The 15076-nt window shown below is 37.7% G+C and overlaps 1 protein-coding gene and 2 long non-coding RNA genes across 4 annotated transcripts in view; 1 reads left to right on the top strand and 2 right to left on the bottom strand.

The window, feature by feature from the left end:
* Positions 1-3706, bottom strand: part of LOC108303451 — a 16806-nt gene extending 13100 nt beyond the window's left edge. Inside the window, exon 1 of the long non-coding RNA XR_005199998.1 lies at positions 3671-3706. This is a non-coding gene — a long non-coding RNA (uncharacterized LOC108303451). The remainder of the gene's footprint in view (positions 1-3670) is intronic.
* Positions 1-15076, top strand: part of KLHL5 (kelch like family member 5) — an 86124-nt gene that overhangs the window by 39673 nt on the left and 31375 nt on the right. For both annotated transcript variants that reach the window (XM_017527264.2, XM_017527265.2), the window contains 3 exons: positions 3238-3374; positions 4367-4563; positions 8904-9116. In XM_017527264.2, the coding sequence (XP_017382753.1) occupies positions 3238-3374; positions 4367-4563; positions 8904-9116 (547 nt within the window). The remainder of the gene's footprint in view (positions 1-3237; positions 3375-4366; positions 4564-8903; positions 9117-15076) is intronic.
* The window catches only part of LOC108303450, a 93490-nt gene continuing 82154 nt past the window's right edge, over positions 3741-15076 (bottom strand). Inside the window, exon 3 of the long non-coding RNA XR_001824848.2 lies at positions 3741-3774. This is a non-coding gene — a long non-coding RNA (uncharacterized LOC108303450). The remainder of the gene's footprint in view (positions 3775-15076) is intronic.

The following is a 15076-nucleotide window of genomic DNA, read 5'->3' as shown; positions in this document are numbered from 1 at the left end:
AGGAGTGATTTACTTCCAATTATGTGGTCAGTTTTAGAGTAGGTGTGATGTGGTGCTGAGAATTATGTATATTCTGTGGATTTGGGGTGGATAGTTCTGTAAATGCCTATTAGGTTTGCTTGGTCCAGGTCTGAGTTCAGGTCCCGGATATCCTTATTAATTTTCTGTCTCATTGATCTGTCTAATATTGACAGTGAAGTGTTAAAGTCTTCCACTATTATTATGTGCGAGTTAAGTTTCTTTGTAGGTTATTAAGAACTTGCTTTATATATCTGGGTGCTCCTGTATTGGGTGTGTATATATTTAGGATCGTTAGCTCTTCTTGTTGCATTGATCATTTTATCATTATGTAATGCCCTTCTTTGTCTCTTTTGATCTTTGTTGGTTTAAAGTCTATTTTATCAGAGACTAGGATTGCAACTCTTGCTTTTTTTTGCTCCCCATTTGCTTGGTAGATCTTCCTCCATCCCTTTAGTTTAAGCCTGTCTGTATCCTTGCATTTGAGATGGGTTTCCTGGATACAGCACACCAATGGGTTTTGACTTTTTATCCAAAATGCCAGTCTGTGTCTTTTGATTGGGGCATTTAGCCCATTGACATTTAAGGTTAATGTTGTTATGTCTCAATTTGCTCTGCCATTTTGAAGCTAGCTGGTTGTTTCGTGCATTAGTTGATGTAGTTTCTTCATTGTGTCAATGCTCTTTACCATTTGGTACATTTTTGGATTGGCTGATACTGGTTGTTCCTTTCTATGTTTAGTGCTTCTTTCAGGAGATCTTGTAAGGCAGGCCTGGTGGTGATGAAATCTCTGAGCACTTGCTTGTTCATAAGGGATTTTATTTCTCCTTTGTTTATGAAGCTTAGTTTCGTTGGATATGAAATTCTAGGTTGAAAGTCCTTTTCTTAAGGATGTTGAATATTGGCACCCACTCTCTTCTGGCTTGTAGGGTTTCTGCCGAGTCATCCACTGTGAGTCTGATGGGCTTCCCTTTGTGGGTAACCCAACCTTTCTCTCTGGCTGCCCTTAGCATTTTTCCCTTCATTTCAACCCTGGTGAATCTGATGATTATGTGCCTTGGGGTTGCTTTTCTTGAGGAATATCCTTGCAGTGTTCTCTCTATTTCCTGGACTTGAATGTTGGCCTGCGTTGCTAGGTTGGGGAAGCTCTCCTGGTTGATATCCTGAAGAGTGTTTTCCAGCTTGAATTCATTCTCTCTGTCACGTTCAGATACACCTATCAAACATAGATTAGGTCTTTTCACATAATCCCATATTTCTTGGAGACGTTGTTCATATCTTTTTATTCTTTTTTGTCTAATCTTGCCTTCTCGTTTTATTTCATTGAGTTGATCTTCAGTCTCTGATATCCTTTCTTCTGCTTGGTCAATTTGGCTGTTGAAACTTGTGTATACTTTGCAAAGTTCTCATGTTGTGTTTTTCAGCTCCATCAGTTCATTTGTATTCCTCTCTAAGCTGTTTATTCTCATTAGCATTTCGTCAAACCTTTTTTCAAGGTTCTTAGTTTCTTTGCATTGGGTTAGAACATGATCTGTTAGAGAAGTTTGTTATTACCCACCTTCTGAAGCCCATTTCTGACCATTCATCAGACTCATTCTCTATCCAGCTTTGTTCCCTTGCTGATGAGGAGTTGTAATCCCTTGGAGGAAGAGAGGCATTCTGGTTTGGGGTATTTTCATCCTTTTTTGCACTGGTTTCTTCCCATCTTTTTGGATTTATCTACGTGTGGTCTTTGTGGTTGATGGCTTTCAGATGGGGTCTCTGAGTGGACATCCTTTTTGTTGCTTATGAAGTTATTTTTTTCTGTTTCTTAGTCTTCCTTCTAACAGTTTGGCCCCTCTACTGTAGGACTGCTGGAGGTCCACTCCAGACCCTGCTTGCCTCGGGATCACCTGCAGTGGCCATAGAACAGTAAGGGTTGCTGCCAGTTCCATCTTCTGTTATCTTTGTCCCAGAAGGATACCTTCCAGATGTCAGCCTGAGCTCTCCTTTATAAGGTGTCTCTTTGGATATACGGGGATTGGGGAGCTGCTTGAGGAGACAGTCTGTCCCTTATAGGAGCTCAAGTGCTGAGCTGTGAGCTCCATTGTTCTGTTCAGAGATGCTGGGCAAGTAGGTTTAAGTCTGCTGCAGTGGAACTCATAACCTCCTTTTTTTCCCAGGTGCTCTGTCCCGGTAGGTGGGGCTTTATTTATAAGTTCCTGTCATTCTGCTGCCTTTTTTCAGAGATGCCCTCCCCAGCAAGGAGGTAGCCTAGTCACAGTCTGCCAGCAGAGGCATTGCTGATCTGCCGTGGGCTCTGCCCAGCTGCTGTGTGAACTTCCTTGTAGTTTTGTTTATAGGGGTGTAGTTAGAACTGCCTCGGTAATGGCAGTCTTCCTCAGTAATGGCGGACTGCCTCGGTAATGGTGGACTGCCTTAGTAATGGTGGACTGCCTCAGTAGTGGCAGACTGCCTCAGTAGTCGGGGACTGCCTGGGTAATGGTGGACGCCCTAACCCCGAAAGAGCTGGACCGTCCTGGGTCCAGCTGTGCTTGCTGAAACTGTCAATCCAGAGCATTTCAGATTGCTGGTCTTTGTCGGGACCAGACAAGCCAGATCACCTGGCTCTCTGTTTCAGCCCCCTTTTTTTCAGTTGAACGGGTGACTGTCTCCCAGGTATTCCAGTCGCCAGTTGAAATGGTGCCTGGATTTGTGTGACTTTTTGTGCAGAGACCCGCTGCACTGGCTGAAACAGCCATGCTGGAGACTTGTAGCGCTTTTCCACGCGGGAATCTCCTGGTCTGTGGGCAGTAAAAATTCTTTTGGAAATGCGGTGATCACTCACCCTCTGCATTTTTGCTGGGAACTGCAATCTAGAGCTGTTCCTATTCAGCCATCTTGGATCCTCCCCCACCCCCCAACAAACAATAACTTTTACATTTTTTCCTTTACATAGTTGATTTGATGCTATGGGCTTGTAGCTTGTTTTCTGGATGTTATAAAGCATTATTTGAGTAGTAAGCTGGTAAAGCGTTCACCTCAGCAGAAAGTTTGGTATTGGTAATTTATTATACAAAGGAAGAAAGTAGGGCATAAAGCAATTTGTCAAGCTTAAAGTGCATTTCCTAGTACCATGCACTCTGAGTAACAAACAAAAAAGAAGGAGCAGCAGCATTTATTAATCAACATCAACTTGAATGTGGTCATTGATTTTTTTTTTTCCTAATGTGTTCTCAGATTGGTGCTCTCCTCTGTCTCAGACTATTTTGCTGCCATGTTTACTAATGATGTCAGAGAAGCGAGACAAGAAGAAATAAAAATGGAAGGTGTAGAACCGAATTCATTGTGGTCCTTGATCCAGTATGCTTATACAGGTAACAAGTCTGAAAATGTGAATTAAAACCTCTTAGATTGATGTTGTATTGTTAGATTTTGGATTTCTGTCTTTGGAAAGCATGCCATCGCTAACAGTTAATTCTTCTATTGTCATCACTACCTATTGTATTTAACCTGGTAATAAATTAAAATCTCCACATTACAACCTTTAAAATGGTTATTATAATTAAGCTTTTGAATGTCCCTTTACAATGCTAACATAAAAATTAATGAATTATGTAGTGTCAAATTTTTGCATTTAAAATTTGAGAGTTGGCTAGGTATAGTGTCTTACCCTTGTGAATCGCAGCACTTCGGGAAGCCGAGGTGGGATGGATGATGCTGCAGTGAGCCATTGGTTACACCACAGCACTCCGGCCTGGGCAATAGAACAAGACCCTGTCTCAAAAAAAAAAAAAAAAAAAATTGAGAGTTATACAGGTATATTGTAGATGTAAGTTACTAACTAATGCAAAGTTTTAAAATTCTGAAAATAGGCCAGGTGTGGTGGCTCACGCCTGTAATCCCAACACTTTGGGATCACGAGGTCAGGAGTTCAAGACCAGTCTAGCCAATATGGTGAAACCCCAGCTGTACTGAAAATATAAAAATTAGCTGGGCGTGGTAGTGCATACCTGTAATCCCAGCTACTCGGGAGGCTGAGGCAGGAGAATCGCTTGAACCCAGGAAGTGGAAATTACAGCGAGCTGAGACTGTGCCACTGTACTCTAGCCTGGGCAACAGAGCAAGATTCCATCTCAAAAAAAAAAATTCTGAAAATAAGCCATTAGTTTTTATTTTAGTAGATATCTCAAACAGCTAATAATTTTTTCCACAGTTAGGCCTTTTCTTTTTGGAATGTCTTAAATCATGTAGGTCTGTAATATATGTATTAAGTTCTTATATGAAACCGCTACTGTTAACATCAGTTATTTTATAAAATAAGGTTAATGTAGTTCCATAGCTAATGGGATTTCTTTTTATCATTAAGGCCGCCTTGAATTAAAAGAAGATAATATTGAGTCCCTGTTATCTACAGCTTGCCTTCTTCAGCTTTCGCAGGTTGTAGAAGCATGCTGTAAGTTTTTAATGAAACAACTTCATCCATCCAACTGTCTTGGAATTCGTTCTTTTGCTGATGCTCAAGGTTGTACAGATTTGCATAAAGTGGCTCACAATTATACTATGGTATGTATTTTTTGAAAGTGAGAAGGCCTATCCTGCATATGCATATTTCTTATTGTTGCAGGCTTATCTACATGTTGCTGTTTTCCCATGGCTCTGCCACGTGTCTTGAGACTGAGCCTCATTGCCTAGTGTGTCATATTTTCATTGAGTTATAATGGAAAAGCACCAAGTAATACTTCTCCTGGGCATATGAAGCAAGCCCTAAGTTATTACAGTCACTGGGAAGCAGAACAGTGGCCTAGGACTGTTTCATTAAGATTTTCAGATTTGCTGCATTTTAAAACAGGACTCTTCCCAAACATTTTACTTTGCTCCACATGGATGAAATTCTTGAGGATTGTTCACATATTCATTGATAGAAATTGGTGACAGAGGTTGCAACATATTGGTAGAGGACAAATGAGAGGCTTTTTATTAAGGATAAATCTGACTATGTATAAACCATTTACAGCCATGTAGAATGATGTTTTTATTCATTATAGCAAATTTTATGCTCAATAAATCATAGAGGAGGTTCCAATTTAGTAACCTGAAGGATAATAAAATGAAATAATATGTACCACCAACCCCCATGACACAAGTGTATCTGTATAACAAACCTTCACATGTACCCCTGAATAAAAGTTAAAAAATGGATGGACCTAGGATAGGAAGAAAATAAGGGCATGTTGAGCGCATAGGGTTAGAACCAGCCTCTGTGGTCTTAACAGTAGAGGGGTACAGGCAAGGGAGCATATGTGGATTTTTAAGGAATGATCATGTTACCACGTTAGTTCTTCACACCTGGGCAATGACTGAAGACTGTTGCTTTAAATGCTTCAGTTTAGGGCAATACAGTTTCTAAGAGAAGGAAAAATGTAAACATTCACATACACGTATATAGTTATGGATATCACTAGTTTTGTCAACATTTAGAAAATGTATTTTGCCTACCCTCTCCTCCATCGTTCCATTGAGAGATTGAGAATGCTTTAGGAATCTTTCATTAGAGAAATAGATATTTGGAAAAATTCTAAGAATAGGTATTTACAAACTATTGGGAAGATCACTTCTGTCTACTTCATGAGTTTTGTGTGAGGATTAGATGTTCTGATTAACACTCAGAACATTGATTGGCATGTCATATATCCAGTCAATGAGTCTCATTCCATTGTTGTCATCATCATTATATAGATTTCCTCTATCCAACACAGTAAGAATTTATGGGAGGGAACAAAAGCACTCACAAAACCACAGCCTTTATGACTGGTTTTCCTCCCTATGGTGTAATCATTTCTCAGGAATGTTTCTTGTTTATGATAGTCACAGAGCCTCAACTGGTAAAATAAGAGATTGTACAGCAGGACAATAATATATAGCCCTAGCATGCTATTAGGTTGACATTTAAAAGATTAAGTCCATTGAAATTTTTTTTTCCCTTAGTCTTTATCATTCTTTATAGATTCTCATTTTAACCATACACCTGCAATTTCAACTACTTTTTTGAATGAGACGAATATAAATAAAGTTAGATTTTATTCTTTATAATCAGTTTATAATTTGAATAATTATCTTTTTTCTGGGAAGGAGTTTTATTCAGGTGAAACCATTTGTATGCATTTAGGTCACTCCTGTAGTTTACAGTAAAGGCATGATTGCTGCTTTAACGCTTACACAGAAATTAAATTTAAATTAGCTGGATGTTTTTAAAGCTATTTTCATAGTCAATTAGTTGTGGTAGATTTTTTTTCTCAAGGCTATTATTTAACATTATTCAGTTTCAACAGAGACATGAAATTGAATTCTAATAACAATAAGTAATTTAGAGGCAGATTACCTGATTTGAATTGTTGCTATGGGAACCAAATGAAAATGTATAGCAAAATTCAATCTTCAATTTAAATAAATCTCTTCATAATTTCATTTGCTTAAAAACTATTCTAAAAGGGGAAAGAGCACAATGCTAGCAAGTGTTTGGTAGCATGATAGTTTTGTGTATTATAATATGGATTTAAAATACAAAGCATAATGCCATGCCAGTGATTTCAATCAGTGAATGGTGCGTGGACTGGGGATGTTCACTGATCCTGTGTGAATGCAAGTCGTAAAGGATAAGGAGTCCTCCCCATGATCCATGAATGTAGAAACCTGTTTTCTCATTCTGCCTGCCACTGAACATGACCTGGAGCAAGTCATTTAGCCTCTAAAAGAGTCTTAAGACTGCTTGTATCATTACAACTATTTAATGTCATTTTGAATTTATGACACAAATATAAACATTTAATTTTAAAACTTAAAATTGTCTTTCTCAATCTAGAAGACTTATAAAAAACATTGAAATCTGCGAAAGTAGCTGCTTCAAAACCAAATTAATACTTTTGAAAAGTACTTTGTGTTTAACCTTGAGTTCAGTAGTATTTCATAAGTTGTTAAAAAACTCAATTTTCACTTAATATAAATTATACTAGAATGGAATGGACATTATTCTGAAATAGATATATCAACAAATAATTTGTTAAGTGAATATTTACATGATAGTCCTTCTGTTACTGATGAAATGCAATTAATGGCATTTGAAAGTACAGCATAGTTATACCAATGTATAAATCTGTCAATTATACTATATATGTTTAAGGAATTGGAAATATATATTATTATTTCAATTTCTTCAGAAACTCACTTAACATTTTATCATAAGTATCTTTCCATGTATGTAGCTACATGAACTTTGCCTTTGAAATTTTTAATGCCTATTTAATATATAGCTCCCTATACTGACCACGTAGGCTATTTCCCATTTTTTTCCATTATAAATAATAATACAGAGAATCACTGTTAGGTATTTAGCTTTTTTGCTTATGAATTATTTATTAAGGTTTAAACTACAAGTGGGATAACTGGGTTGAGAGTTTCAGCATTTTTGTAGCTCTTGCTATGTGTTACCAAAATTATGTCAGTATGCAATTTAGTAGAACCTTTTGCTTCAAGCCTGGAAGTTTTATTAAAATATGTTTCTGAAAATGATAATCTATCATTTAAAATAGACTCATTTGGACATCCTTGAACAAATCATGATAAATTGAAGCAATTGAACTTCGTTAATTTTTCATGAATGGTTTTCCCCTTTTGAACTTCTACTGATAGGAATGTCAAGCTAACATATATTTTAGATCAGTACCTCACTCAGGTTACCACAGGCTATATGGAAAATATAATTTTTATTTTAATATAGAAGATAGTTATTGATAGTCCTTATCTCTAGCTCTGATTTAAACAGCCTTAGCTTCCTTCTTTAGTAAACCTCTGCATGCTGAGACAGCAATAATACATCAGAAGTATGAAAAAAACATTAAGGGACAATATGTGTCTAGCATTTGCCCTTATATTATAACTCTGTAAACTATCCATTCATTAAGACGTTATAACCTTTCAAATCAGATGGTTTTCCTTCTCTCCAGATTAGTTAGCATAATAGCCTATCAGGGTCATCCCACACCTAACGGCATTTTTATTTCCCTTTTCAAATTACAGAGGATTTGATTCTAATGTGAGGCCAGGACTGAGTCATCTTCAGTCTGATGCCCTGATGCCAGGGCATTATAGGTCACTATTTTTATTTTCCCTTTGGTCCTTTTTCCTATGAGATCAAAAGAACTTTGTAAATAAATTATATTAGAAGAGATTAAACATTCAAAAACAGACCCTTAGAAGAGATTAAAAATTTGAAAACAGACTGAAAATCCTAGATGGTCTTATAAATAACATTAAAATGACCTTAAAGACGAATTTGGTTGTAGTATAGCCCTAAGGACAGATACTCCTTCCAGGGAGGATCTGAGAAGACTTCTGTGGTCTAGAATGGTTCTGGGAAATCTAGCCATCCTGGAGGCCATTTCTGAGTAAGATAAGTAACTAAGCTCTCTAGGTATTTGACTCCACCACTGGCCAAATTCTTCAGCACCCACAAATCCAGCCACTTGTAGTGTCAGAGTATCATACCTCTCAGTGTCTAATTCATTTTTTCTCTCTTCCTTCAAAAGAATTGCCAGAAGTATTTCCTAACTTGAGTGAAGCAATATACTTCAGTGTCCCAGGTCCATTTTTTAAATGTAATAAATGATACTTTATTACATTTAATTTTTAAGCACTTTAATTCTACTTATATATGTTTAACAACATAATTGCAGTTTAATTATTTTTCTCTGCTGTGTTTGTTTCCTAACAGATAGTAATACATTGTAACGTCTAAAATATAAATTGTGTTTTGGTATCTAACACAAAAAACTTTTACTTTATTCTAAGTAAATTGTGATGGTCAGAAGGAACACCACTATTGTTTCTCTGCTATTTCTTCCCTCTAGGAGCATTTCATGGAAGTAATCAGAAACCAGGAATTTGTATTATTACCAGCCAGTGAAATTGCAAAGCTCTTGGCTAGTGATGACATGAACATTCCTAATGAGGAGACAATATTGAATGCACTTCTTACTTGGGTCCGTCATGATTTGGAACAGAGACGGAAAGATCTAAGTAAACTTCTGGCTTATATTAGGCTACCTCTTCTTGCACCACAGGTAATTAATAGGTGCTTGTTTATGGGAATTTTTCTTGGCCTACTCTATCAAAGAAAGTAATTTTACATGTATTCCTATGAAATGTATAGGTGAATAGATAGTAAACTTATGTTTTAAATCCAGAAGATCTGGCTACCTAAATTACATCAATTAAGTAACAATTCTTTTTTTTTTTTTTAATTTTTGAGATGGAGTCTCATTCTGTCACCCAGGCTAGATTGCAGTTGTACAATCTTAGCTCACTGCAACCTCCACCTCCCAGGTTCAGGTGATTCTCTTGCCTCAGCCTGCCAAGTAGGACTACAGGCGCGAGCCATCATGCCCTGCTAATTTTTGTATTTTCAGTAGAGATGGGGTTTCACCACATTGGTCTGGCTGGTCTCAAACTTCTGACCTCAGGTGATTTGCCTGCCTTGGCCTGGGATTACAGGCATGAGCCACCGCGCCGGGCCTCAATTAAGTAACATTCCTGATTTTGGGTTAGTAATTTAGTTGACACAGATACAAACTTATTATACCAGTTGGAGGAGAATTACTAAACTGTTAATAAAAGGAACACTGGACTCTAGGAACCAGAAAATTTAGATTAATTCCTTTGCCACATGTTTATTAACTATCCACTAAATATTGAATTCTGGTAATATATAAGATTAATAAGGTATATTAATAGTCGAAGCTCTGACATTTTAAAACTTTGTGACTTGTCATATTCACACCACTCAGTTTCTTCATCTGTCAAGTAGAGATAACATCTTCCCTGACTATCTCACAGTGTTATTACAAGGATCAGAAACGTGCTCTATGACATAAAATGTGCTATGAATAAAAATATTATTATTTCAGAATTGAGAGATTAGAGATTAGTTGATGCATTCAAGACAACCAGTCATAACATTTACATGCATAGTTTTCCCCTTTTTACAATTTCCACTGGGCTATGTAAAAATGTTCCCTGCATACTTTGCTGCCTATCTCAAGGCCTTGAATGGTAAAAGAGGCCTTGAAAGCAGAAAAAGAATGAGCTGTTTCTGTTGAAGGTCAGACTTTCTTTTTCTTTTTTTAATTTAAAGTGCCATAAATGTTCTCTTATTTGCAGTTATCTTGAGCATAATGTATTATTTCCTGCTGCTATGAGCAAAAGTTACTGTTTGTTCTTTATGTAACAAAGGGAATAATCAATGTGGATCCTTTGTAAGACCTTCCTCCTCAGATATAAAATATTGTATGAATATATAGGACTGAAACTCTGTAAGTTGATGATAATTCAGGAAAAGTAACATAATAAAATGTTTCTCTTTAAATCAGATTTTTTAAAGGGAGTTACATTTTCACTGCTACTTAGCAGATTTTTTCCATTTTTTTTTTCTGTCACCAGGCTGGAGTGCAGTGGCGTAATCTTGGCTCACTGCAACCTCCACCTGCCGGGTTCAAGCAATTCTTCTACCTCAGCCTCCTGAGTAGCTGGGACTACAGGTGCGTGCCACCACGCCCAGCTATTTTTTTTTTTTTTTTGTATTGTTAGTAGAGACAGAGTTTCACCATGTTGGCCAGGATGGTCTTGATTACCTGACCTCATGATCTGCCCGCCTCAACCTCCCAAAGGGCTGGGATGACAGGTGTGAGCCACCGTGTCTGGCCTAAAAATTCTTTCAAGTTGAAATCAAACCAAATCTGAAAAATCATATTAGGTTTTGAAAAGAATCTGTACAATTAAGTAACATGATAATTGACTTTACTTCTGCAGTTTCAAATATTTATGATACTATAGTTGCACAACTCTCATAGACCTTTAAAATGTCTTTTATCCAGGATAGTGCTGCTAATCCTAGCCATAAGTTCTTAGGGTTGAAAGGCATTTTGGAGATCATTTGTTCCAACACTCATTGTACAAATGAAGTGACAGACCAAAAAAGTAAATCCATATGTTCAAAATCACAGTGTGATTGCATAAATTCCTCTCCTTCTGTATTGTAGTTTTATTTGGCTTTTGCTGTTTGGCTGACATCATAGGGCTAATGAGAGGGCGAGGTGGGACTTGAACCCAAGTACAGTTCTGTACCTTGCCCATTAAACCATTCTGCCTCTTGAGTGTACTGTGTGTAAAATTGCTCAGGGTAGCAGGGAGATGGTATCAGTTGGAGGATGAAATAGATTAAAAAATAAATCAGTGATTATAATGAGTTGAAGACTGTGATAGACACATGAATGTGGCATTCTGAAAATAATAGAAGTAGCCCACCCAAAAGAGGGGGGCTGACGAGAAAGCAGGGAGAACTCTTACACTGTTATTTGATGCACATTATGAATTAGCCACCCAAAAGAGGGGGGCATGATACCCAGCAGAAATAGGAGCTTGTACTTCATTATGAAGTCATGAGCAAACATAATGTGTTTGGGAATTTGAAGGTAGTTTGCGTGGCTAGAGTGCAGAAATAAAAGGGGGTAAATTCAAGAGATGGGGCTGAAGAGGGGAATGGACCAGAACATGGAGAACCTCAGTCATGCCAAGGAGTTTGAATTTTATCCTGAAAGCAGTGAGGAAGCACTAAAGGATTTTTTAATAGGAATGGCATAATTATAATTTTATTTCAGAAAGATTACCATAACTGCATTGTGGAGAATGGATCTGAGGGATCAAAGCCAAAAACCCATTAGGAAGGCTTTTGGAATTCAGACAAGTGAATTAGGCACACTCTGGCAGTAGATGTAGAGAGAAATTACCAGGTTCAAGAGCTATTTATGAGGTCAAACTGACAAAACTTAATGACTGAATGGTGAGGGTGAACAAAAAGAGGAATCAAGAATGATTCTGATTTGTAAAATTAGGTTAATTAAAAGTTGCCATCGGTTGAAACAAGGAATATAGAATGAAGAGGATGGGGAAGGAAGTTGAAGAATCATGTTCCCGAAGCTTCTTGGCACCTTTAATCCTTTTAGAGTCTAAGGACTTAGACTTTTTTGAAAACTCTTTCTTTAGATTGTTGAATCCAAAGGAAAGAGAATGACACTGGCCAAGGAGTACACAAGAGTGCTTGGGATGGAACCCTAGGAAACAAAATATTTAGTGGTTGTTCCCAAACCTGGCTAAATAATTGGATTGTTATTAAAAATTGATTTCACACTTCAAAAAGGTGGAAGTTTTATTGTCATCAGATGCTAAAGAGACGACAAGGAGGGAAAATCCAGTGGGTTAGCCCAGTGGTTCTCAAGGTGTGATCCCCAACAGGAAGATCAGTGCCTTTTGGGAACTTCTTGGAAATGTAGATTACTAGGCTTCACCCCACACCTACTGAATATGAAACTCTGGGTCTGGGGCCTAGCAAATGGTGTTTTAGTAAGTCTTCCAAGTGGCTTTGATGCATCCTCAAGTTTGAGAGCCATTTTCTACCATAAGTAGTGGTAATGGGAGCTACATTGCCCTATATAATTTAAACGAAGTTACTTTACCTCTCCGTGATAATACTGTGCTGCAGTATTGTGACATTTAGAGATATTGGCAGTGTTGATTTTTTTCATTGCCAAAAGTGAATGGCAAGATTGTAGAATTAGAGTTATCAAGTAATAAAGTTTTGAAGTAGATACTAAAATAATGAAGAAAATGTTGAATTATATTCTGTTTTACTTTAAAAGGTAGGAAAACATAACAATTATTAAATTGCCACATGCCAATCAAATAATAAATTACTAATATTTTTTAAATTGAGATTAGGTCTAGTTACCAAGAATTTATTTTTGTGAAATTGTTTCTTTTCCAATGATACCAACTAAATGAGATTTTATCCTACTCTGTTAATATGAGACATTCCATTTAGTCCAGCTAGAAGGGATTCAATTTACATATAATAATTTTATCATAGTGTCTCCAACAGTAGATTCTTAAAATAATGTAGGAAATAATGCATGTGATTGTAATCCTCTACCAAATGATCATTTTTGTATGGATTTTCTTTTCTTTTCTTCTTCTTCTTCTTTTTTTTTTTTNCATGCTGGAGTGCAATGGTGCAATCTCAGCTCACTGCAATCTCTGCCTCCTGGGTTCAAGCGATTCTCTTGCCTCAGCCTCCCAAGTAGCTGGGATTACAGGCATGTGCCACCATGACCAGCTAATTTTGTATTTTCAGTAGAGATGGAGTTTCACCATGTTTGCCAGCCTGGTATTGAACTCCTGACCCGTCTTGGCCTGCCGAAGTGCTGAGATTATAGGCATGAGCCACCAGGCCAAATCTTTGTATGACTTTTTAAAAAAATGGAATAATCTAGGAGACAAATATTTTTGGTCATTTTATTTTATTTTTATTTTGAGGCAGGGTCTCACTCTTATTATCCAGGCAGGAGTGCTGTGATACGATCATGACTCACTGCAGCTTCAACTTCCTGGCCCAAGAGATCCTCTCACCTCAGCCTCCTGAGTAGCTGGGACCACAGACACACACCACCACCCCAGCCACATTTTAAAATTTTTTATTTGTTTATTTATTTATTGAGATGGAGTCCTTGTCGCTCAGGCTGGAGTACAGTGGCACAATCTCTGCTCACTGCAACCTCCATCTCCTGGGTTCAAGCGATTCTTGCACCTCAGCCTTCCGAGTAGCTGGGATTACAGATGCATGCCACCATGCCTGGCTAATTTGTGTATTTTTAGTAGAGACAGGGTTTCACCATGTTGGCTAGGCTAGTCTCGAACTCCTGACCTCAAGAGATCCACCCCCTCGGTCTCCCAAAGTGCTAGGATTAACAGGCATGAACCACCATACCCAGCCAGTTTTTAAAAATTTTTTTGGAGATAGGGTCTCACTATGTTGCCCTGGCTGGTCTTGAACTCCTGGATTCAAGTGATCCTCCCACCTTGGCTTCTCAAAATACTAAGATTGATTTTATTTTACTTTTGAAAGCATTCCAGATATTTCAACTTGATAAAATTTTAAACCATGTGAATAGAAATACTAGGGCATATATACATTAAAAGATTTTGACACCTAAATTGTTTTTTGTTTTTTGAGACAGAGTCTTGCTCTTGTTGCCCAGGCTGGAGTACAGTGGCGTGATCCCAGCTCACCACAACCTCCACCTCCTGAGTTCAAGTGATTCTCCTGCCTCAGCCTCCTCAGTAGCTGGGGTTACAAGCGCCCACCACCACACCCAGCTAATTTTTTATATTTTTAGTAGAGACAGGGTTTCACTATGTTGTTCAGTCTAGTCTCAAACTCCTGACCTCAGGTGATCTACTCACCTTGGCTTCCCAAAGTGCTGGGATTACAGGCGTGAGCCACCGCGCCTGGCCCACACCTAAATTATTAACATTTTCAATGTTCAGCCTGAATTTACAAGTATCTGAGTCTTCACTATTCTGCTCTCAGTTCAGTATTGTTTTCTACAGAAAGTCAGAAATATAAAATGAGTCAATATTTACTTTAGCATTCTTTTAGTTTACAAGGTCTTGGTACTAAAACAACAACTTTTTTTTTGAGACAGGGTCTCACTCTGCCACGCAAGGTTGAGTGTAGTGGCATTATCATAGCTCACTGCAGCCTCAAACTCCTGGGCTCAAGTTATTCTCCCACCTCAGCCTCTCGAGAAGCTGAGATTACCGTTACTGTGCCCCACCACACATCTGCCTAGTTTTTTTAAATTTTTTATAGAGACAGGGTCATACTTTGTTGCCAAGCTGTTCTCAAACTCCTGGCTTCAAGTGGTGCTCCTGCCAAAGCCTACCAATATGCTGGGATTATAGGCATGAGCCACCTTGCCCAGCCTCCAAAACGTTTTTTTAACATCTGTACAGTTCATAAATTATTCACATTCTATTTGTATTTGAGGGGACAGTTTTAGAGCAGTAGTCATAAGGTGAGCAAATATGAGTGAGTATAAAAATTTACAAAATGAAAATTGATTCCTGTATTCTGAATGCTTTCATTTTAGTAATTTGCTCTTCTTTTATAGCAGAGAAGGCATTTAGCATT

The sequence above is a fragment of the Cebus imitator genome, unplaced genomic scaffold (genome assembly GCF_001604975.1).
Source record: "Cebus imitator isolate Cc_AM_T3 unplaced genomic scaffold, Cebus_imitator-1.0 Scaffold47, whole genome shotgun sequence".
NCBI classification, from domain to species: Eukaryota; Metazoa; Chordata; class Mammalia; order Primates; family Cebidae; genus Cebus; species Cebus imitator.
This window is presented reverse-complemented; position numbering and strand designations above follow the sequence as displayed.